A 24,444-nucleotide genomic window follows, 5' to 3' on the forward strand; every position below is an offset into this window, starting at 1 on the left:
TTAAGTGTTTTACATATGGGTAAGTGTTTTACATATGATTAAGTGTTTTACATATGGGTAAGTGTTTAACATATAGTTAAGTGTTTTACATATGGCTAAGTGTTTTACATATGGGTAAGTGTTTTACATTTAAGTGTTTTACATATGGTAAGTGATGTACATATGGCTAAGTGTTTTAGATATGGCTAAGTGTTTTACCTATAGCTAACTGTTGTACAGTGTTGCATTAATCACATGGTGTAGCCTAGGTGTTTTACAAAATGTGGTTACGTTTTTTGTTATATTTAAAAATTAGCTTTTGTGTCATTTATTATCCAAAACATCTTCATTCAATGATTTAATCTCGACAACTCGTGGAATCAAGTTAGCCTCTGCAATTACTTGGGCCCCCGCATATCACAGCTGCATCGAACACGTTAATCTTACAATCACAAACATGTTGGTGTAAAATTGTGAAATAGCGCTCTTCGTATTTTGAATGCAACATGTGTTGCCATTTAACTATTATACAATTGTGACTCAATGGAATCGAACTTAAGTTTTCAAACAAAACCATCGAATATCTATCAACGTGTGATTATGAACAGGCTTACGCTTGTCAGTTTACAAGTCAGCATTATGTACAAATGTACCGGGTTCGATACATTGTACTTGTAGTTATTTTGTTATTCTCTTATTCAAATTAAAAAAAAAATGTTCCATGTTTCAAGTAGGGCCTACTGCAGGCCATGTTGTAAACAGCTGTAATGTTTAAGCGTTTATATGTTGCCATAATAAATATACATTGCCATGGCCGCCGTGAAATGTTTTCAGAGAACTATTTCAACATTTGTTATAATGTTATAGAAAAAGGTGTTCATTTGTTATATTTTAGCCATAATGGACTATTATGATTATTGTTTTTATGATTATTGTTAATCTGTTTCTTAATTTCGGTTTTATTTGGTGCTTGTTTTGATTATGTGGACTAATTGTTTGAGAATTATATAAATCATTATTATAAAGAAATTACATTTTGTTTTAAATACCCTATTGTTATCGTTTAATAATGGTTTTCTAGTATATAAATAAGCTAGTTTAAAATACAGTATGGAGTGGCGATATTTAAATATTTACCTCAATAAAGAGATTGCATGAAAGTTACATTTTTCAGATCTTAAGTTAACTTGTATGTTTGAGATCCATCTCGCTCACACCCCACATTTTTTTTTAATTATATCACACGTGAGCACGTTCTAAAAATAAATTGATATACTCAAAAACAACCTGAAAGATGTTAGATTTCATTTTCGTTTACAGAAGTGGAGCTTTAAAATTAAATTTCAGTTGATTATGTTTAGAATCTTGAAAACATCTTGATTTATCATTTAATTCTGTGGGCAGTCAAGTTTAGGAACACAGCAATCCGGGTACTTTTTGGTCGTGTCGTAGGTAACCTTACACTCAGGTGGGAAGCTCACGCTACCGCATCTGAAAAAGATGATAAAATAGCAGCGTGAATTAGTGATCTCAAAGTATGATCGGTAGCTCTGTCAGTTCACAATGTTTCCACCATGTCGAAAACATCTATAAATATAATTCTCTTCTGGGAGACGCTAGAAAACAAGATGTAAACGCGCTCCTTACCATCCCCACCCTTTCATGGTCTTAGTGAGCTGTGTTCACTCTAAATGTTTACAAGCAGAGTCGGGTTTAGTGACGACTATTAGGGGCAGATAATTTAGTTTGAAACGATTTTAAACGTAGGGGGTGGGGACGGAGGGGGTGGGGATGGAAGGGGGTGTTAGGGTCCATAACGTGCAACTTATAGTGTTTTAAAGAAATATTTTCAGTGGCAGCGTTGGTACTGTCGAATTCACAAATTAAGAATTACTGAAAAGTAGAAAAAACAACAACTAAATAGCGGCGTATGTTATGCCGCGGGCCGGCTCGTACCATATAGTTTTGTCAGTTCACAATGTTTCCACCATGTCGCAGCTGGCATGTAAATCTAATAACACTACCAATATGTTCACAAGGATTTTTTAAGACAGCTTACCTAAAAATGAAGCGGGAGTGATCTCCCCTAAACTTTCTCGAGTATTCTTATAAAACACTACGGGGGATGGCTACTCGGGATATAGACATGCTTTTTAATCAATTTTATAAAATTTAGCTTTTAAAAATAGAATTGAATCGCGTAGAAAAAAAAGAATTACGCACCAAGTGAACAGCAAACAATACGTGTAAAATTAACATAGTAAGGAACAATAGCACTTTATTCATTCATATAAGTTTCTGAGAAATCGGAAATAGATTAAAGTATTACTTTCGGGCACTGGAAATTACAAATCATTTGACAGAAAACAGAGAATTAGATCTTTTACTTATATGTGAAATTTTGTCAATCAGAGAAACAGTATTTAAGTAATATGCTTTTAAAAAGCCGAAAGTAGACTAAGTTCCACTTCCGGTTTCCGTAAATCGCTGAAAAGTTGATACCGAACTACAAATTTGATACGATATTAATACATATGACATTTCATCATCCTATCTGTAAAGGTACTTAATTTATCGTTTTCAAAGACAAGCATACACACATCACACACACAGACATACGGACACAATTGCAAAACTATTTTTTCCGTCTCATGGAGGTATAAAACGTCGATTTTTTCACGATTACATACTTCCTTTATACTTCTTAAACGAGAAAGTAATAGTTCTCGAAAAATTTTATTTGGAATGAATTATTAGTATCATTAATATATTTCACAAGTGGTGGAAATAAGGCATATGTAAATGAAGAGTAAATCAAAAACTCTTTTTAAACTAAAAAAAATGAAAAGACTTACGTGTAGCATTGGTAGCTTCCCTTATAACAGTCACATTTCTGACATCCCTCGGGGTACCATGATTTGCCTGGTTTCACTCCTTTAGGACAAGACCCTGGTGAAAAAACGAACATGTTCGCTTAAAAAAACAGCAATCACGGTGTTTTTTGTTTGTTGGGTGAATGTATTGGCAAAATATGCAATCCAAATTTTAAATTTTAAATTAAAAATTCTAGCGTGTGTAATGGGGTCTACGATTATATTTATCTGCGACATTACTACTATAAATTACACTATAACTTAGGTGAAGGCGTGGTCTAGCGGTAGAGCGCTAGACCGCTAATCCAGGTTCAAGTCTGAAGAATGTCCCAGAGTCCACTCAGCTCTAATGGGTACCTAACTCACGTTAGGCCTAACCACACTATACATTCTTGTGAGGAGGTCTTTGAAACAGATGAGCTCTACTTCATCTGCCCAAGTGTCTGGATGACACCATATCTTCATTGATAAGTACGGCATAAGACACATTTCCGTGCATACTAATTAGACACATTAAAGATTAATACTTGTAATTGCTATGCAGAATTCAACTCATGTTGTCACTATCTTATTCATAAACTATCCCCAAATCATGTCTAGTAATTACTCTGTACTCGTCTCGCCATACTCACACTGTACACATTAATACAGATAAAACAACAGCAAATACTCTCTATGATCAATACAAACTAACCCTAAAGATTCTTTAGTCATTCTTTATGTATTACTGTATCGTCTTACCAGTCACAAAATAATTCCACACTATGACAGCTTGCGTTGTTTCTACTCTACTTTAAGGACAAGATCAAAACGAAAAAAAGTAACTAATATCACGTACAAAAAAAATTAAATTAATTTAAATCTCTTACCTAATCCCATGGATACTGAGGCCGAGGCGCAGCTGACTAGACTGAGGCAGACGACGAGGGTTAAAACTATCTTGTTCATTTTGGACTGGTACTGTGTGATCACTACGTGAAATCTTTCCTAGAGTAGACTAAACACCTAACCACTTATTATATAGATCTAAAACCTACATTTGTAATCGTGCTTTAAAGTTAATTTCAATAAATTATGCAAATTGGATTGCTTCAGAATAAATATCCGTTGAAATTTGACGTAAATAAGCAGTTAATTTCTCATCAGATAGTAATTTAAATCGTGTAATTAAATCAGATGTGACACTAAATACATGTAAATTTGCTGACAAGGTTATTTCTAGTGTGCTGCTCTCTTTTAAAACTGAAAACAAGTATAGCGTAAGCCAGTGGTGAAGGTAGTGATGGTTGTGTTCGATGTGGTGTTATATCCTTCTCAGGAACCAAATAATAATATTGACGGCGTAACGATTATGCCAGTTTATTTTTACATTACACATTATTCAAATTTTAATTATAATACACACACATACATACATACATACATATATATATATATATATATATATATATATATATATATATATATATATATATATATACATGTATACATGTATACATATATACATATATACATATATACATATATATAAATAGATAGATAGATAGATATAAATATAAATAAATATATATATATATATATATATATATATATATATATATATATATAATTATATATATATATATATATATATATATATATATATATATATATATATATATATATACATATTCATATATATTTCTGTCTACTCCACTGGACTAAGCAACTATACAGAGGCTTGTGATAGGTGTTAACTGTGTATGTGTTGGTGTCTTTTTATCAATGTGCCTGTTTTTAACCTTTTTTTATCTGAATGTATTATGTATCTGTTTGTTGTTTGTGTTATTATGCGTTATCCCGATGTCTGCTATATTCCCGTGTTTCTGTTTTGCTTCAAATAAATGTGTATAAAGTTTTCTTCATATAATAAAATCGAACTGTACTTCATTCGCCGATAACCCTTCTACTTTAAAGTATAAAATAAGTGTTATGAATTATAAGAAGTTAGGCATAGATCAATGTTTACCTCAAAATATTGGAAATCATCTCATAGGTGAAAAATAAAGAAATCACAAATATCAAATACGATTTATTCCACATGTTTTACTTAATTATCGTTTTTTATATGTTGTTTGGTATTTGCAAAGTATTATGCAAACTGATGATCAGAATTATAAGAAGATAGGCATAGACCAATGTTTACCTCAAAATGTTTAGAGTCATCTCATAGGTGAAACAAAAAGAACAAAAATATAAAAAACAATATATTCCACCTGTTTTACTTAATGTTCGTGTTTTGTTTGGTATTTGCACAGTGTTAACTATAGGCTACAAGACATGCAAGAAAAAGTTGATGCAATAGGGGCCATCTCTCAGCGTAGGTCTCAAGATCAACAAAGAAAAGACAGAAGTGATGAGAATTAACAATAACCAGGAGGCCCCAGTGACAATAGACGGAAGACAGGTAAATGATGTGGAAGAGTTTGTCTACCTTGGCAGCAAGATCAGCACGTCGGGAGGCACAGATAAGGAAATAATTTTTTGAATTAGTAGAGTTATTTGCGATTTCACAGTTCTGCGACCCATATTGAAAAATTCTGCCATCTACAACACGACAAAAATTAGGATACGAACTCAAATGTCAAGTGAGTTTTACTATAAATGAGCAGAGACATCGAGAGTCTCTCAGGCAAGCACAGAGAAGATACAGACCTTCGTGAACAAATGTCTAGGACAGAATTTGAAATTAAAGTGGTAGGACAAAGTGCCGAATATAGAATTATGGCAAAAGGAATGCAGGAGTTTATGATAGTACAAATAAGAAGAAGGAAGTGGCGCTGGGTGGGGCACACTGCGAAAGGCTCAATCAAATGTACCACCCACAATGGAAAGCAGAAGAGAGAGCGCACAAGACAGACCTGCAGGCGGAGTCATCTCGAAGAACTGAAACCAACAGGGATACCTTGGCAGATTGCAAAATTAATAGCCGGAGATCGAACGAAATGAAAGGAAATAGTGGAGGCCCTATGTTACATAAGGAGCAAAGAGTAAGGGTTAATGCATCTAATTAAGTGTAATTTTATGCCATTATGAATTTCCTCATTGTCTTGACCTGCATGTGAAATTTAAAACAACTTGGTATAGTAGTTTGGTTTTGAATTTTGTCCTCAATTTTGGACTTAAGCCGCAGCAAAGGAAAAAACGCAAAAGCACGAACAAGGAATCAGTTTCAATAACTGCTGGTAAAAAAAAAGTTGAACTTCATTATTTGCATTGGATTTAAATTTTAATTTTGTTATGTTCTTAACGTTTTGGAACTTGTTAACATTTTAATCTTCACTTAAATCGTCTGGACAGACAAGTCTAGGTTCACAGCAATCTGGGTAATTTTTGGTGGTATCGTAAAACGCCGTGCACTCAGGTGGGAAGCTGACACTACCGCATCTGAAACAGTGGTAAATACAACAGAAAGATTAATTGTACTCTGTTTATGATGATAACAGTGCCGTATTTTCAAACGTTACAAATACAATGTAACTACAAGAAATTAGGTATTTGGAGAATTTATCTAAATAATCTCGCTGAAAAAATAATTCTTGTCGGGGATGAACTAGTGTTATATTAAAGAACTATCAACAGATGTTTCAAGTTATGAAAAGTGGGGTTCGGAAAAAAGTGTTAGTGTTAGTTTAAAAATGTGTTATGGTTGGTATGTAATATATTTTGCCCCTTGTACAACCAAGCGCGATCCAAAACATTGGCCCCATACGCCCTACTCAAGGAAAAACTTAGGGGGCACCCGCGGATCTGGTGACCACAATCCAGTTTAACGACGAAGTTAGACATATTGTTTGAATCCTTCTAACATAAACTCAATTAAGAACGCACAAGAAGATGAAGAAGTTAAACAATGTGTTCTAGTTGGTATGTAATAAAAACTTACGAGTAGCATTGGTAGCTTCCACCATAACAGTCGCATCGCTGACATCCCGATGGGTACCATGATTTGCCAACCTCTACTCCATCAGGGCAAGCTCCTGGTAAAGGCAAGGAACTTTAATGTTTAGGAAACAAAGCTGTATAACCTTTTTTGCGACTAAAAAAATAAATGTACGGGCGAAAGATTTAATACAACTTTAAAAAAATAATAACTTCTGTATATTGATAGAAATGCAGTTTCCTTTCTGGTACGTATCACATGAAAACAGAAACAAAAATAACTTGAACAAAAAATGATACTGAAAACGAAATTTTTCTCTTACCCATTCCATACGACGTAGAAGCCGACACGTAACCAACAAGACCGAGGCAGACGACGAGAGTTAAAACTATCTTGTTCATGTTGAGACTGGTCTGATAACAGATGATAAGTGGTAACGTTTGCTGGCGTAGACTCAACAACTGACTAGTCGAAACAACTTGTTATATACACTTTTATTTTGGGTCCAATTTGAAAATTAATTTAAATATTTAAATTACGCACTTTCTATTGCCTTGAAAAAAAAAACTAGAAGTAGACAATTGGCGAAAACAAACAGCCCGTTTATTTTCAGACTGTAATTTGAAAAGGTAATCAATTCAGGTACATGGTTGACGAAGTAAAACGTTAACTACGTTTTAATTTGCTGAGGTGGGTTTTTTTTTTGTCACATCGTTATCATGCAAATAAAAACATTTACAGCCTTTTCTAGTCAGGATCATCATGTGGGATGAGTAATAACAGAGTTCTCTCCCTCGCTTCCCTCTAATTGACTCACAAATTGCTAACCGTCTCATGTTAAGTTTAAGTTTGGGGGTTTCAGTCTCAATGGAAGTGTTGTTTGTTAGGGGGTTTATGACCGTGTGGTTTATGTCCAGTTGGTTTATGTAAGAGTGAGGACATGTCGCGGACGATTTGGCCAGGGGTTTATGTGAGGGGGGGGGGCTGTTATGTCTAGGGGGGATGGAAGGGAGGGTAGTGTCGAATTCACTAACTATGAAATATTAAAAAATAGAAAATCAAACAACTAAATAGCGGCGTATTATACGACGCGGTTCAGCTCATAAGAAATAAATATCATAAGTTTATTAAACAGTTTATGTAATAATTCGTTACGTGTTTGTTAGTTACGTGTTACTTTTTGTTACGTTGTGTAGTTTGTATATGCTAAATACTTTCGCTCATTATCAAACCTTCTTTTTGTAAAAATGTTTGTTTGAAGTTCTGCGCTACGTTAATTCAATCGAACAGGTGTCGCCGAGTGAATCATTACCTTATTCAACTGCGACTTAACTAAAATGTTTAGAACAAGTTGTTCGTGATCTAAAAGCTAGAAATGAAATTAATTTACATACCTTTTGACACAACCGTCTGACACGTAGTCCGACAGGTATGATAAGGTTTACTTATATCTATCTACTTAATACTTTATTGTTTATGTAAAATAATTGTACATTCCTAACTAGGATGTTGGGAATGCAAAATCGTGTTGTTAATACTTTCATAGCACATTACGACACCATACAATAATGTCGCATCTGTAATAATGGTTTTTATCTCCTGTAATAATTATAGATTTACAGGCTGTTGAAGCTGTGATGATGGAAGACGAAAGAAACTATCACGTAAGTTTTAAAATGCATGCGCTTTTTGGTGTGAATTATTTAACGATTTCCGGTAACCGGAAGGAGTGCTTTATTGTTATGGAAATAAAATAACTTGAATACTACTTTATTCAGGTAGATGAAATGTCATACATAAGCCCACGATTATATAACTGGATTAATTTGTTTAAATTCTTGATTTCCTTGACATATCCTAAATTTTGTTTTCTAAAAAACTTATAACTTTAGTACTCTTAGGGTGACTAAACAGTATGTATAAAAATTACCTATTTTTCTATCAACATTTGAATAATTTCCGGTAATCAAAAAGGGACACTTTACTCCTTTTCCAGTTTCTCAGAAACCGTCAGAATTTGATGATTTTATATCGTAAATACATTCTAAAATCTTTTAAAATCAGACATCCCGTAAAGTACCCCTTTCGGTTACTGGAAATTACCCACGATTCAGAGGATTCAAAAGAATAATATTTTAACCTTTTATGACATTTTTCCCAATTACCTGAAAAGGTACTTATGTTTTCAGTACTTAAGAAACCAGAAATTGAACAAAATACCATCGTATTCAAAGTCGAGGTCAGTCGAGGTCACCTATTGACCCCTCTTCGTGAATTTTTCGGCCAACCGGCACCTGTCCTCGTGTTCTATTGACCCAAGGCAGGATTCTGCCAAAATTTGACGCACCTGCGACGCCGGGAAGTGCCCTGTCGGGTACCCGACTACTTTGCTTTATATATATAGATTTCTTCTTAGTTTCTTGTGACGTCGTTCTCGCTGCCTGTGAAAGTTTAATTTTTGAGTTTTTTATTATATGCATGCCTTCCGTACGCATACATTTTACATGCACACATACGTAGACACATAGCCCATTTCATTTGTATATAGTAGATTACATTTTCAACACATCTTGAAAACTTACCTCCGACGAGTTGCGAAGTGTATTGCTACATGTATTTACAGAATTACCCGTAAGCCCAGCTTTTTAAAATAATGTAAAAGATTTATCGTGCTAATATTGCAACATCTTATGTGAAGCTGTCAAATGGCCACTGTCGTAGCAAAGTGTAGTGCACTGACCAATCTTCCATTATAATTTAGTTAGTTCACTTCTCGCGTGTCCTCTGATTCCCGATCAATCCTCTAGCAAATTGGTGTTAAAAATTCTTATTTGTTTAAAGGTGAACTTGAAAATAGAACTTTAGCAATGTCGACAATATGTGCAGTTTTATAAAAAAAAATTGGAAAGCCAATCAAACGTGTTAAATTTTACTTCCATAGTGATAGTAATATAAAGTTAACAAAATAATGTTTTTCCATTCTTGTCTTCTGATTACATTTATTTGAATTAATTTATATTTTAATTCATTCATGAATATAAGAATTTTATGATTGTTTTTAGGGGAAACCTTGGTTGTAAGTTTATTCAAGAAAATAAAGCGGGAGTGATCTCCCCTAAACTTCCTCTAATATTCTTAGATAACAGTAATTGTGATAAAAATTCTTAAGTAAGAAGATGAAAAGTAAAAGCTCAAATTTTCTACCTTCTGTCAAATTTTGAGAAATGTTTGTGGACCAAAACAACTTTTCAGCGATTTCCGGAAGTGTAATTTATTCTATTTTCAATTTTTCAAAAGCCTATAACTTGAGTACTATTGTATATAGATAAATGCAATTTCACATGTAAGTAAAATATCTAATTGTCTGCTTTCTGTCAAATTTCGAGTAATTTCGTTGACCGAAAGAAGTAATTTAGGCTATTTCCGATTTCTCAAAAATCTCATGTGAATTTATAAACTACTAATAATATTCTACACTAGTATGAACATTTAATTTGGCGTTTACTTGGTGCGCAATTCTTCTTTCTACGAGATTCTATTCTATTTTAAAAAGTTTAAGTATTTAAAATGGATTAAAATTATGTCTATATCCCGAGTTGCCATCCCCTGTTGTTTCATATAAAAAAAATTCGAGAAAGCTTAGCGGAGATCACTCCCGGTTTATTTTTTTAAATTCCAGGCAAGTGTCCTGAACAAGGCGAACATTGGGTTTCAATTTTCATTACTTTTAAGACTCGCGACATGTGTCATTTACTCAAATTTATGTAATCAAACATCTCGACTTGCAAAATTTGGATTTGCGACAGTTCTTTGATATAAGTAAACGTAATAATAATACTTCATTAGAAAAACCATGAGGAAATTTATTGATAAAAAAATGATCAATATTATTTCATAACGACCCAATTGCAATTGTTTGCACAAAGCTGAATTGTGATTGAATATACAATGTAGCTTTTGGAGGGTTAAAGAAGTAGCTTCACAAGTCGTAGGTTGTTTGTAAGGTCGGAACCAAGTGACACCATTTAGAGGGTAAAACCAAATAAACAAAAAAATAGTAGAATGTAATTACTAAACAATGCTTTAACCAGTTACTATGGTAGAATATTGAAAGCAAGCGAAGTTTTTGGAAACGGGGTAGGGTAACACCCTCAATTACCACACCGGGTGACACATGCCCTTGTGACGCCACTGACATTACTAAGTGTTACCATAGCCCAACATCAATAACCTGAGTACGACTATACGCCTTGTTGTTTTTCTCCGCTGTTCAGGTGCGGAGTCGCCAACTTTCCCTCTGAATGTACGGTGACCTACGACTACACCAAAAAGTACCCTGCTTGCTGTGATCCTACCCTTGATTGCCCATCGGATTTAAATGAAGATGAAATTGTTTACGTACTTTAAAACGTAATCAAGGGAAAAATTCATTGAAAATAAATAAAATATTTAAATCTAACATAGTTTTACATAGTTTATTCCCACGTTTTATTTAACTTGCTTTTGCGTCTGTTTGTTTGTTTGGTTCTCCATCAAATCTTGCGATCGAAATTTTGGAGCACTTCCCAGTTAGCTAGCGCGTTGAAATTTTCAGGGAAGCTTTGTTTCCGATGACAATAGAATATTCAATTGTTATTATTACTAAATTGATCCATGGAAACATTTTATTGATCATTTTAGACCACTATATATTTGTACAAAAAAACGTGGGAAAAGGGGACATAACCCAGTCATTGTAATTTGATGAAAACAAGGTTCGGTACTCTCCCTCTTTTGGCTTACGGAGTTTTTGGTCACGCGGTGTTTGTGTACAAACAACCGGAACAACTGGTGAACAGTATGGGGGAGACGATATGGTCGAGTGGTTGGGCACACGATTGCTAACCCACTCGACACGGGTTCAAGGCACGTGTTTTTTACGAGTTGTCTTCGTTTACCCAAAAAAAAAGTGAATGCGAAAAGATAAAATCGATAGCAAGATTTTAATGCGAACAAACAGACAAAGACTAAAAAGTAGAAAATAATTATCATTAAAAAAAGTTTTAAAAAACCCACGTTTTCTGATTGAACTAAAAAGTAGAAAATAAATGCTATAAATCACAATAATGCAAGCGATCACTCTACTATAAGCGATGAAAAACGTTGGGCGCCGTGATTTTCTTACAGTTTCTAATACAGTTGACTCTCTACAAGCTCCCTAATAAAAGTCAATAGTATTATCTAATCAATAGTAATATAACTTTTACTTCGGCGCCCCACGTTTTTCATCGCTTATAGTAGAGTGATCGCTTGCATTATTGTGATGTTTAGCATTTATTTTATACTTTTTAGTTCAATCAGAAAACGTGGTTTTTTTTAAAACTTTTTTAATGATAATTATTTTTTTAATTAAAATCATTTATGTAAGTTTAACAAAGAAACGTAAAGGGTTCGTGCCTCACATGGATAAAATTCGAAGAGAGAGAGAGAGAGAGAGAGAAAGAGAGAGAGAGAGAAGAGAATTATGGAAAAATGTGAAAATTATGGACACACGGACAAGATTGCAAAACTATGTTTTTCCGACAACATGTGTTGCCATTTATCTATTATTTAACTGTGACTCATAGAAATCAAACAAAGCCATCGAATATGTATCAGCGTGTGATTAGGATCAGGCTTACGCTTATCAGTTTACAAGTCAGCATTATGTACAAATGTTCCGGGTTCGATGCAGTTTACGTGTAGTTATTTTCTTATTCTTTTAATGTGAATGTTAAAATACTTTTTAAAAAAATGTTCCATGGTTTAAGTAGGGCCTACATCCGGCCTAACTGTAAAGAGCTGTAGTGTTTATGCACCATAATTATGTTGCAATAATTATTATCCATTGTCATGTCAGTGAAATGTTTTCAGAGAACTATATCAACATTTGTGAAAATGTTAAGAAAAAAGTTCTTTTTTTATATTTTAACCATAAATGACTTTTATGATTATTGTTTTCTTTTTTTTTTTAATTTCGGCTTTTTATTTGGTTTTGTTTTGATTAAGTTAACTAATTATTTAAAACATTTACATTATTATAAAGAAATTACATTTTCATTTACTATCGATTAATAAGGGGTTTCTAGGGAAAAAAAAGAAAGATTAAAATGCAGTCTAGATTGACGCTATTTAAATGTTTGCCTTACTTTTGCAGATTATATGTTAACTTTTATGTTTCAGATTCATCTGACCCCCACGTTGTTATTGTATCACACGTGCGCACGTACTAAAAATAAATTGATAAACTCAAAAAAAAATCAGAAAGATGTTAGATTTAATTTTCGTTTACAGCAGAGTTTTAAAATTAAATTTCAGTTGATTGTGTTTAGAATCTTCAAAACACCTTGATTTTTCATTTAATTCTGTGGGCAGTCAAGTTTAGGAACACAACAATCTGGGTACTTTTTGGTCGTGTCATAGGTAGCCTTGCACTCAGTCGGGAAGCTGACACTACCGCATCTGAAAAGATGTAAAAATAGCAGGGTGAATCAGTGATCTCAAGTTGTCTGTCAGTTCACAATGTTTTCACCATGTCGCAGCTGGCATGTAAATCTAATAACAATTCACATAGGAGCACACTAACGATACGTTCATGGGGAATTTTTAAGACAACGTATCTAAAAAAAAGGGGGAGTGATCTCCCCTAAACTTTCTCGAATCTATATATATAAAAAGCAATGTATGTCTGTGTGTCTGTGTGTCTGTGTGTCTGTCCTTTATGCATTACTACACCTCTCATGACATCGCCGTGAAACTTTGGGAAGTTGTTGAGAATATTCCAGGGGAGGTTTCTGCGGAAAAAAATATTTCAAATTCGCAGGGGTGGCGCCCCGACAGGGCGCGATTTGTTTTTTTCTATATACGGTATATAAAAATAAAAGTCGATTTTGGTTTGGCATCGTTCATCCGATAGCCATGAGACTTTGGGGAGTTCATTATACCACTCTAGGGAAGGGTTCTGTATAAAAAAATAATTTTTAATTTCGCAAGGGCGGCGCCACGGGAGGGTCCGATTTTTCTCTATATACGGTATATAAAAATAATAAAAGTAATTGCAGTGACACCGTTCATCCGATAGGCATGAAACTTTTGGGAGTTCATTATAACACTCTAGAAAATGGTTCTGTAAAAAATAATTTTTAATTTCGCAATGGCGGCGCCACGGGAGGGTGCGATTTTTCTCAATGTAAGCTATATAAAAATAAAACTCGATTTTGGTCTGACACCGTTAATCCAATAAGCATGAAACTTTGGTGAGTTCATAAGAACACTCTAAGGAAGGGTTCTGCAAAAAAAAAAAGTAATTTGGCAAGGGCGGCGCCACGGGAGGGTGCGATTTTTCTCTATATGCGGTTTATAAAATTTCGGTTTCACACCGTTCATCCGTGTACCATGAAACTTTGGGGGAGATGATTAGATCACTCAATAGTAGGGTTCTGCAAAAAATATTGTTTAATATTGCAAGGGCGGCCACCCCGGGGGGGGACGATTTTTTTTTTCTCTATACACGGTTTATAAAAAATAAAACTCGGATGCGGTTCATCCGAGTACCATGAAACTTTAGGGAGTAGATGAGAATACTCCCGAGAATATTTCTGCGAAAAAGAAAACTAAAGTTTCTTATGGGCGGCGCCATATAGGGTACAACTTTCGTCAATACACGGTTTGGCGCCCAGAGTATTAGAGCGACTATGTTGGCACTTGGCATCCGTTAATCGAGCGTCCTGCATAGCGAGTAAGTGGTACTACTATATTCAGCGGTAAAACAACAACAGGCTTCTTAAAAATAACTTTGTAACGCGAGGAAATCCTGTACAGTTTCGTCACCTTGCGAAAGATGAAAAAATAACTTTTTAAATATTATCAGCCTACTGTAGAGTTTCGTCACCTTGCGAATGCTGCAATAAGCATCTCTTATTAGACGACTCAGTCAAAAATTGAGATCGAGCATCTAATAATAGAACATTAGTAACACTAGCATATTGCATCAGTCACACTGATGTTTAAAACACGTCAAATAATTTATTTACGTGTTAAACAAAAATTTCTGTTTATTTGTGTCACTTTAGCGAATGACGAAATCTGCATCATTATTAACAGGATGCTATTTGGCACGATGGCGCCTGTTAGTTTTAAGGAGACAGGGGCCGTACGCTACGCCTATGCGATAGTGTAATCGGGGGTTGGGGGGCTCCTGAGAGCGCCCCTCTACGTCCCTGACACATGGGTGGTCACCGAAGTGTGTTCTACCTCATTATTTCGATGAGTGATTAATGTGAACTCAAGGAAAACCCGTGTCCCGATCATTATTATCCAAGCGCAAGCATTGTTTACATTTAAATAACACAGTTTTAGAAAAGAAGGACACGCGTTTAACAACATATGATTGGTAATGCATTGGTGATATCCTTCTAATATATTTCGTCAGACTTTCTTCTATATCCGCGGCAACGCGCGGGGGTCGGGTACGCTAGTATTCTTATAAAACACTACAGGGGATGGCAACTTGGGATATAGACATGCTTTTTAATCAATGTTTAAATATTTAAAATAGAATTGAATCTCTAAGGAAAATGAATTACGAACCAACTTAACAGGAAACAATACGAGTAAAACAGTGCGGGACATTAGTATGTTATATATTCAAATAGCTTTTTGAGAAATCGAAAATAGCTTAAAGTACTACTTCCGGAAATTACAACACATTTGACAGAAAACAGAGAATTAGATCGTTTACTTATATGTGAAATTATTTTGTCTATCAGTGCTCAAGTAATATGATTTTGAAAAACCGAAAGTAGACTAAGTTCCACTTCCGTTTACCGGAAATCGTTGAAAAGTTGATACCGTACTAAAAATGTGATATAATACTAATATATATATAATATATATACATATATATATATATATATATATATATATATATATATATATATATATATATATATATATATATATGTGACATTTCATCAAACTAGCTGTAACGGCACTCAATGTTTCGTGTTAAATGGTAAGCATACACACATCACACACACAACACATACACACACAGACACACGGTCACATTATTGCAAAACTAAGTTTTTTCGACTCAGTGAGGTATAAAACGTCGAGATTTTTGAAAATCTCGAATTCGATTTTTTGCACGATTTCAATATTTCCTTTAATACTTCGTATACGAGAAAGTAATAATTCTCAAAACTTTTCTTCCTGAATAAAATATTAGAATCATATGTCACAAGTAGTGGAAATAAGGCATGTGTGAATGACGAGATAATCTAAATTCTTTTTAATTAGAATAAAATGAATAGACTTACGTGAAGCATTGGTAGCTTCCCTTATAACAGTCACATTTCTGACATCCCTCGGGGTACCACGATTTGCCTGGTTTAACTCCTTTAGGACAAGCTCCTAGTAAAATAAAGAAAATGTACGGTTGAAAAAAACCCAGCAATCACGGTGGTTTTGTTTGTTGGGTGAATGTATTGGAGAAATTTTAAATTTTAAATTAACTTCTAGCGAGTGTGATGGTGTCTACGAGTATATATATATATATATATATATATATATATATATATATATATATATATATATATATATATATATATAAATATATATATATATATCTATATCTATATATATATCTATATATATATATATATATATATATATATATATATATATATATATATATATATATATATATATATATACGCGACATTACCACTATACATTACTCTATAATTTATGTGAAGTCGTTGGAGAGAGCTAGACTGCTAAACTGAAAGTCTCGAGTTCGAATCTGTGTTCAACTCAGAAGAATGACTAAGAGTCCACATCTGGGTACCTAACTCATGTTAGTCCTGACTACACTATCCTTTCTAAAGCCGAAGTTTTTAAACATAAATTCATGTGCCCAAAGCATCTGGATTATACTATGAGTAAGGCATCAGACAAATATTTCCGTGCATGCTAGTTAGACACATTAAAGAATATATATATATATATATATATATATATATATATATATATATATATATATAATTATAAATATATATATAAGTATATATATATATATATATATATATATATATATATATAGATATATATATATATATATATATATATATATATATATATATATATATATATATGTATATATATATATATATATATATATATATATATATATATATATATATATATATATATATATATATATATATTATGTATATATATATATATATATATATATATATATATATATATATATATATATATATATATATATATATATATATATATATATATACTAGCCGTCCCGGCCAGGCCCTGCTCTGGCTTCTGTGAAAAACCTTTCTGTTAAAGACCGTTACCTTTGTCTTTAGTAATCATCATAAACCCGGCATTGCCCACCCAAACCACAACCAACCAAAACAACAAAACGCAAACATAACGCTAACACAATTACAATTACAAATACAAACGAAAACAAAAACCTAACAACAAACCCAACCACAACCACAAACACCAATACAAACACAAAGAAAAAACAAACAAAAAAGCAAACGAAAACTAAAACCTAACAACAAACCCAACCACAAACACCAATACCAACAAAAAAAACAACGAAAAAGCAAACGAAAACAAACCAAATCCAAACGCAAAACCAACCAAAAACACAAATACAAACCCAAACAAAAAAAACACAAACAAAAACGAAAAAAGAAAGAACAAAAACGAACCAAATCAAAACGCAACCACTAACGCAAACCCACCTAAACACAAAGAAAACACTAACGCGAACATAAACGCCCGGGGCGGAATCACCTGTTTTAGCTTAATGAACGACTATAGTACCCCAACTTATTCATAGTCTTTTGCACTCACTTAAACGAACGCGCCTGTTTCAATTTAATGAACAATTTTAATACTCCAAGCTTATCCGTAAAATACCTACAACATTTGCTTTGATCAATCCCCGCTAATTATGTAATTATTTTTTTTTTCCCAACACCAAAACAAAGTAATTAAAAAGTAAATTATTTTCCACAAAATGCAATGGTTTTATAAAGGGAAGTAATTTTGTTTTCCTAATTTATCAAAGGGAAGTAAGTGCTATAGGACTAAATAAAGACATAATTAGAATTTTTGTAAAAGATGATATTTTTTTAAAACTTGTGTTGAATGAACATGCCGACAATTATTACTTTAATTTGAAAAAATGAAAATTATTTCCCAACACTTTCAATAGTAATTTTTTAGCTCATAAATTTAGACAAATGCGCACGATAATTTTCTAACACTTAAATTAATGCAAGACCAACGACAAACATATGCATTACATACAGAACTGAGCTTTATATATTAGATATATATATATATGTATATATATATATATATATATATATATATATATATATATATATATATATATATATATATATATATATATATATATAGGCCTACTTCTCTTCTTGGAGACGTTAGAAAACAAGCTGTAAGCGCGCTTTGCAGTCTCCTCTCTTCCTCTCTAGTATGATACGCCGCGGATCGGCTCGTATAATTAATTAATCTTACCCTTTCCCCGCATAACAGCTGACAACACGCAGCCAACAAGACCGAGGCAGACGGCGAGAGTTATAATTATCTTGTTCATGTTGAGACTGGTCTGACAATGAATGACCTGTGCATGAAATATTTGCTCGTGTAGATTGTACATCATATTGTCCCCAACCACGCATTATATAGGCCTAAGTTAGCTATCACTTTCTAAAATTAACTTAAATAAATTATGCTAATCCGAACATTTTAATTAACTAAATATTGACATTGGGCATAAAAAACGGACGGATTATTTTCAAAGTGTAATTGAAGTAAGGATTAACGTATGAACGAAATGAACCATTAATAATGTATTAGTTTATTAAAGCTGACATTTTTATGCTGCTTTCTCAAAAAGCAAACATCGATTCATATTATGAAAATCTGGTATGTTTGTGTTTGTGTGTGCGTATATGAGCGTGGGTGTTTCACTTGAAATTTCTTCCACCTAATTGATATCGGATTCAACGTCTCGTGTAAACAAAATACACACACATATGGTTAAGTTTTTACATTTGGTTAAGTGTTTTACATATTGTTAAGTGTTTTACATATGGGTAAGTGTTTTACATATAGTTACGTGTTTTACATTTGATTAAGTGTTTTACATGTGGTTAAGTGTTTTACATTTGGTTAAGTGTTTTACATTTGATTAAGTGTTTTACATATGGGTAAGTGCTTTACATATGGCTAATGCTTTACATATGGTTAAGTGTTGTACATATGGTTAAGTATTTTACGTATAGTTAATTGTTTTACACAGTGTTGCATTAATCACATGGTGTAGCCTACATGTTTTACAAATGGTGGTTTCGTTTTTGTTATTTTTAAAAATTAGTATTTGTGTAATTGATTATCCAAACCACCTTCGTTCAATAATTAAATCTTGACAACTCGTGGGTTTCCCTCAGCAATTACTTGGGCCCCCGCATATCAAAGCTGCATCGAACACGTTAATCTTACAATCACAAACATGTTGGTGTGAAATTGTGAAATAGCGCTCTTCGTATTTTGAATGCAACATGTGTTGCCATTTAACTATTATACAATTGTGACTCAATGGAATCGAACTTAAGTTTTCAAACGAAACCATCGAATATCTATCAACGTGTGATTAGGAACAGGCTTACGCTTGTCAGTTTACAAGTCAGCATTATGTACAAATGTACCGGGTTCGATACATTTAACTTGTAGTTATTTTGTTATTCTCTTATTCAAATTAAAAAAAAATGTTCCATGTTTTAAGTAGGGCCTACTGCAGGCCATGTTGTAAACAGCCATAATGTTTAAGTTTAAGCGTCTATATGTTGCCATAATAAATATACATTGCCATGGCCGTGAAATGTTTTCAGAGAACTATTTCAACATTTGTTATAATGTTATAGAAAAAGGTGTTCATTTGTTATATTTTAGCCATAATGGACTATTATGATTATTGTTTTTATGATTATTGTTAATCTGTTTCTTAATTTCGGTTTTTATTTGGTGCTTGTTTTGATTATGTGGACTAATTGTTTGAGAATTATATAAATCATTATTATAAAGAAATTACATTTTGTTTTAAATACCCTATTGTTATCGTTTAATAATGGTTTTCTAGTATATAAATAAGCTAGTTTAAAATACAGTATGCAGTGATGATATTTGAATATTTGTCTCAATAAAGAGATTGCATGAAAGTTACATTTTTCAGATCTTAAGTTAACTTGTATGTTTGAGATCCATCTCGCTCACACCCCACATTTTTTTAATTATATCACACGTGAGCACGTTCTAAAAATAAATTGATATACTCAAAAACAACCTGAAAGATGTTAGATTTCATTTTCGTTTACAGAAGTGGAGCTTTAAAATTAAATTTCAGTTGATTATGTTTAGAATCTTGAAAACATCTTGATTTATCATTTAATTCTGTGGGCAGTCAAGTTTAGGAACACAGCAATCCGGGTACTTTTTGGTCGTGTCGTAGGTAACCTTACACTCAGGTGGGAAGCTCACGCTACCGCATCTGAAAAAGATGATAAAATAGCAGCGTGAATTAGTGATCTCAAATTATGATCGAAAACATCTATAAATATAATTCTCTTCTGGGAGACGCTAGAAAACAAGCTGTAAACGCGCTCCTTACCATCCCCACCCTTTCATGGTCTTAGTGAGCTGTGTTCACTCTAAATGTTTACAAGCAGAGTCGGGTTTAGTGACGACTATTAGGGGCAGATAATTTAGTTTGAAACGATTTTAAACGTAGGGGGGTGGGGACGGAGGGGGTGGGGATGGAAGGGGGTGTTAGGGTCCATAACGTGCAACTTATAGTGTTTTAAAGAAATATTTTCAGTGGCAGCGTTGGTACTGTCGAATTCACAAATTAAGAATTACTGAAAAGTAGAAAAAACAACAACTAAATAGCGGCGTATGTTATGCCGCGGGCCGGCTCGTACCATATAGTTTTGTCAGTTCACAATGTTTCCACCATGTCGCAGCTGGCATGTAAATCTAATAACACTACCAATATGTTCACAAGGATTTTTTAAGACAGCTTACCTAAAAATGAAGCGGGAGTGATCTCCCCTAAACTTTCTCGAGTATTCTTATAAAACACTACGGGGGATGGCTACTCGGGATATAGACATGCTTTTTAATCAATTTTATAAAATTTAGCTTTTAAAAATAGAATTGAATCGCGTAGAAAAAAAAGAATTACGCACCAAGTGAACAGCAAACAATACGTGTAAAATTAAAATAGTAAGGAACAATAGCACTTTATTCATTCATATAAGTTTCTGAGAAATCGGAAATAGATTAAAGTATTACTTTCGGGCACTGGAAATTACAAATCATTTGACAGAAAACAGAGAATTAGATCTTTTACTTATATGTGAAATTTTGTCAATCAGAGAAACAGTATTTAAGTAATATGCTTTTAAAAAACCGAAAGTAGACTAAGTTCCACTTCCGGTTACCGTAAATCGCTGAAAAGTTGATACCGAACTACAAATTTGATACGATATTAATACATATGACATTTCATCATCCTATCTGTAAAGGTACTTAATTTATCGTTTTCAAAGACAAGCATACACACATCACACACACAGACATACGGACACAATTGCAAAACTATTTTTTCCGTCTCATGGAGGTATAAAACGTCGATTTTTTCACGATTACATACTTCCTTTATACTTCTTAAACGAGAAAGTAATAGTTCTCGAAATTTTTTATTTGGAATGAATTATTAGTATCATTAATATATTTCACAAGTGGTGGAAATAAGGCATATGTAAATGAAGAGTAAATCAAAAACTCTTTTTAAACTAAAAAAAATGAAAAGACTTACGTGTAGCATTGGTAGCTTCCCTTATAACAGTCACATTTCTGACATCCCTCGGGGTACCATGATTTGCTTGGTTTCACTCCTTTAGGACAAGACCCTGGTGAAAAAACGAACATGTTCGCTTAAAAAAAACAGCAATCACGGTGTTTTTTGTTTGTTGGGTGAATGTATTGGCAAAATATGCAATCCAACTTTTAAATTTTAAATTAAAAATTCTAGCGTGTGTAATGGGGTCTACGATTATATTTATCTGCGACATTACTACTATAAATTACACTATAACTTAGGTGAAGGCGTGGTCTAGCGGTAGAGCGCTAGACCGCTAATCCAGGTTCAAGTCTGAAGAATGTCCCAGAGTCCACTCAGCTCTAATGGGTACCTAACTCACGTTAGGCCTAACCACACTATACATTCTTGTGAGGAGGTCTTTGAAACAGATGAGCTCTACTTCATCTGCCCAAGTGTCTGGATGACACCATATCTTCATTGATAAGTACGGCATAAGACACATTTCCGTGCATACTAATTAGACACATTAAAGATTAATACTTGTAATTGCTATGCAGAATTCAACTCATGTTGTCACTATCTTATTCATAAACTATCCCCAAATCATGTCTAGTAATTACTCTGTACTCGTCTCGCCATACTCACACTGTACACATTAATACAGATAAAACAACAGCAAATACTCTCTATGATCAATACAAACTAACCCTAAAGATTCTTTAGTCATTCTTTATGTATTACTGTATCGTCTTACCAGTCACAAAATAATTCCACACTATGACAGCTTGCGTTGTTTCTATTCTTCTTTAAGGACAAGATCAAAACAAAAAAAAGTAACTAATATCACGTACAAAAAAAATTAAATTAATTTAAATCTCTTACCTAATCCCATGGATACTGAGGCCGAGGCGCAGCTGACTAGACCGAGGCAGACGACGAGGGTTAAAACTATCTTGTTCATTTTGGACTGGTACTGTGTGATCACTACGTGAAATATTTACTAGAGTAGACTAAACACCTAACCACTTATTATATAGATCTAAAACCTTCATTTGTAATCGTGCTTTAAAGTTAATTTCAATAAATTATGCAAATTGGATTGCTTCAGAATAAATATCCGTTGAAATTTGACGTAAATAAGCAGTTAATTTCTCATCAGATAGTAATTTAAATCGTGTAATTAAATCAGATGTGACACTAAATACATGTAAATTTGCTGACAAGGTTATTTCTAGTGTGCTGCTCTCTTTTAAAACTGAAAACAAGTATAGCGTAAGCCAGTGGTGAAGGTAGTGATGGTTGTGTTCGATGTGGTGTTATATCCTTCTCAGGAACCAAATAATAATATTGACGGCGTAACGATTATGCCAGTTTATTTTTACATTACACATTATTCAAATTTTAATTATAATACACACACACATACATACATATATATATATATATATATATATATATATATATATATATATATATATATATACATGTATACATGTATACATATATACATATATACATATATACATATATATAAATAGATAGATAGATAGATACAAATATAAATAAATAAATATATATATGTATATATATATATATATATAATTATATATATATATATATATATATATATATATATATATATATATATATATATATATATATATACATATATATATACATATTCATATATATTTCTGTCTACTCCACTGGACTAAGCAACTATACAGAGGCTTGTGATAGGTGTCAACTGTGTATGTGTTGGTGTCTTTTTATCAATGTGCCTGTTTTTAACCTTTTTTTTATCTGAATGTATTATGTATCTGTTTGTTGTTTGTGTTATTATGCGTTATCCCGATGTCTGCTATATTCCCGTGTTTCTCTTTTGCTTCAAATAAATGTGTATAAAGTTTTCTTCATATAATAAAATCGAACTGTACTTCACTCGCCGATAACCCTTCTACTTTAAAGTATAAAATAAGTGTTATGAATTATAAGAAGTTAGGCATAGATCAATGTTTACCTCAAAATATTGGAAATCATCTCATAGGTGAAAAATAAAGAAATCACAAATATCAAATACGATTTATTCCACATGTTTTACTTAATTATCGTTTTTTATATGTTGTTTGGTATTTGCAAAGTGCTACCTATAGGCTACAAGACATGCAAGAAAAAGTTGATGCAATAGGGGCCATCTCTCAGCGTAGGTCTCAAGATCAACAAAGAAAAGACAGAAGTGATGAGAATTAACAATGACCAGGAGGCCCCAGTGACAATAGACGGAAGACAGGTAAATGATGTGGAAGAGTTTGTCTACCTTGGCAGCAAGATCAGCACGTCAGGAGGCACAGATAAGGAAATAATTTTTAGAATTAGTAGAGTTATTTGCGATTTCACAGTTCTGCGACCCATATTTAAAAATTCTGCCATCTACAGCACGACAAAAATTAGGATACGAACTCAAATGTCAAGTGAGTTTTACTATAAATGAGCAGAGACATCGAGAGTCTCTCAGGCAAGCACAGAGAAGATACAGACCTTCGTGAACAAATGTCTAGGACAGAATTTGAAATTAAAGTGGTAGGACAAAGTGCCGAATATAGAATTATGGCAAAAGGAATGCAGGAGTTTATGATAGTACAAATAAGAAGAAGGAAGTGGCGCTGGGTGGGGCACACTGCGAAAGGCTCAATCAAATGTAC

General features: G+C 33.1%; 2 protein-coding genes across 2 annotated transcripts; both read right to left on the reverse strand.

Moving 5' to 3' along the window:
* Nucleotides 1-6,084: 6,084 nt before the first annotated feature.
* On the reverse strand, nucleotides 6,085-7,289 carry LOC131928629 (venom toxin OcyC11-like). The gene is made up of 3 exons (XM_059284699.1): nucleotides 7,097-7,289; nucleotides 6,778-6,871; nucleotides 6,085-6,278 (listed from the first exon to the last, which is right to left on the reverse strand). Exons 1-3 carry the CDS (start codon nucleotides 7,173-7,175, stop codon nucleotides 6,164-6,166), a joined length of 288 nt encoding a protein of 95 aa, XP_059140682.1. The 5' UTR covers nucleotides 7,176-7,289; the 3' UTR covers nucleotides 6,085-6,163.
* Nucleotides 7,290-13,050: 5,761 nt separating this feature from the next.
* LOC131928626 (uncharacterized) lies at nucleotides 13,051-18,523 on the reverse strand. The gene is made up of 3 exons (XM_059284696.1): nucleotides 18,376-18,523; nucleotides 16,113-16,206; nucleotides 13,051-13,254 (listed from the first exon to the last, which is right to left on the reverse strand). Exons 1-3 carry the CDS (start codon nucleotides 18,518-18,520, stop codon nucleotides 13,152-13,154), a joined length of 342 nt encoding a protein of 113 aa, XP_059140679.1. The 5' UTR covers nucleotides 18,521-18,523; the 3' UTR covers nucleotides 13,051-13,151.
* Between the last annotated feature and the right edge of the window lie 5,921 nt (nucleotides 18,524-24,444).

Source organism: Physella acuta, unplaced genomic scaffold (assembly GCF_028476545.2).
Source record: "Physella acuta isolate Inbredline_101_S28 unplaced genomic scaffold, ASM2847654v3 ptg001528l, whole genome shotgun sequence".
NCBI lineage: Eukaryota > Metazoa > Mollusca > Gastropoda > Physidae > Physella > Physella acuta.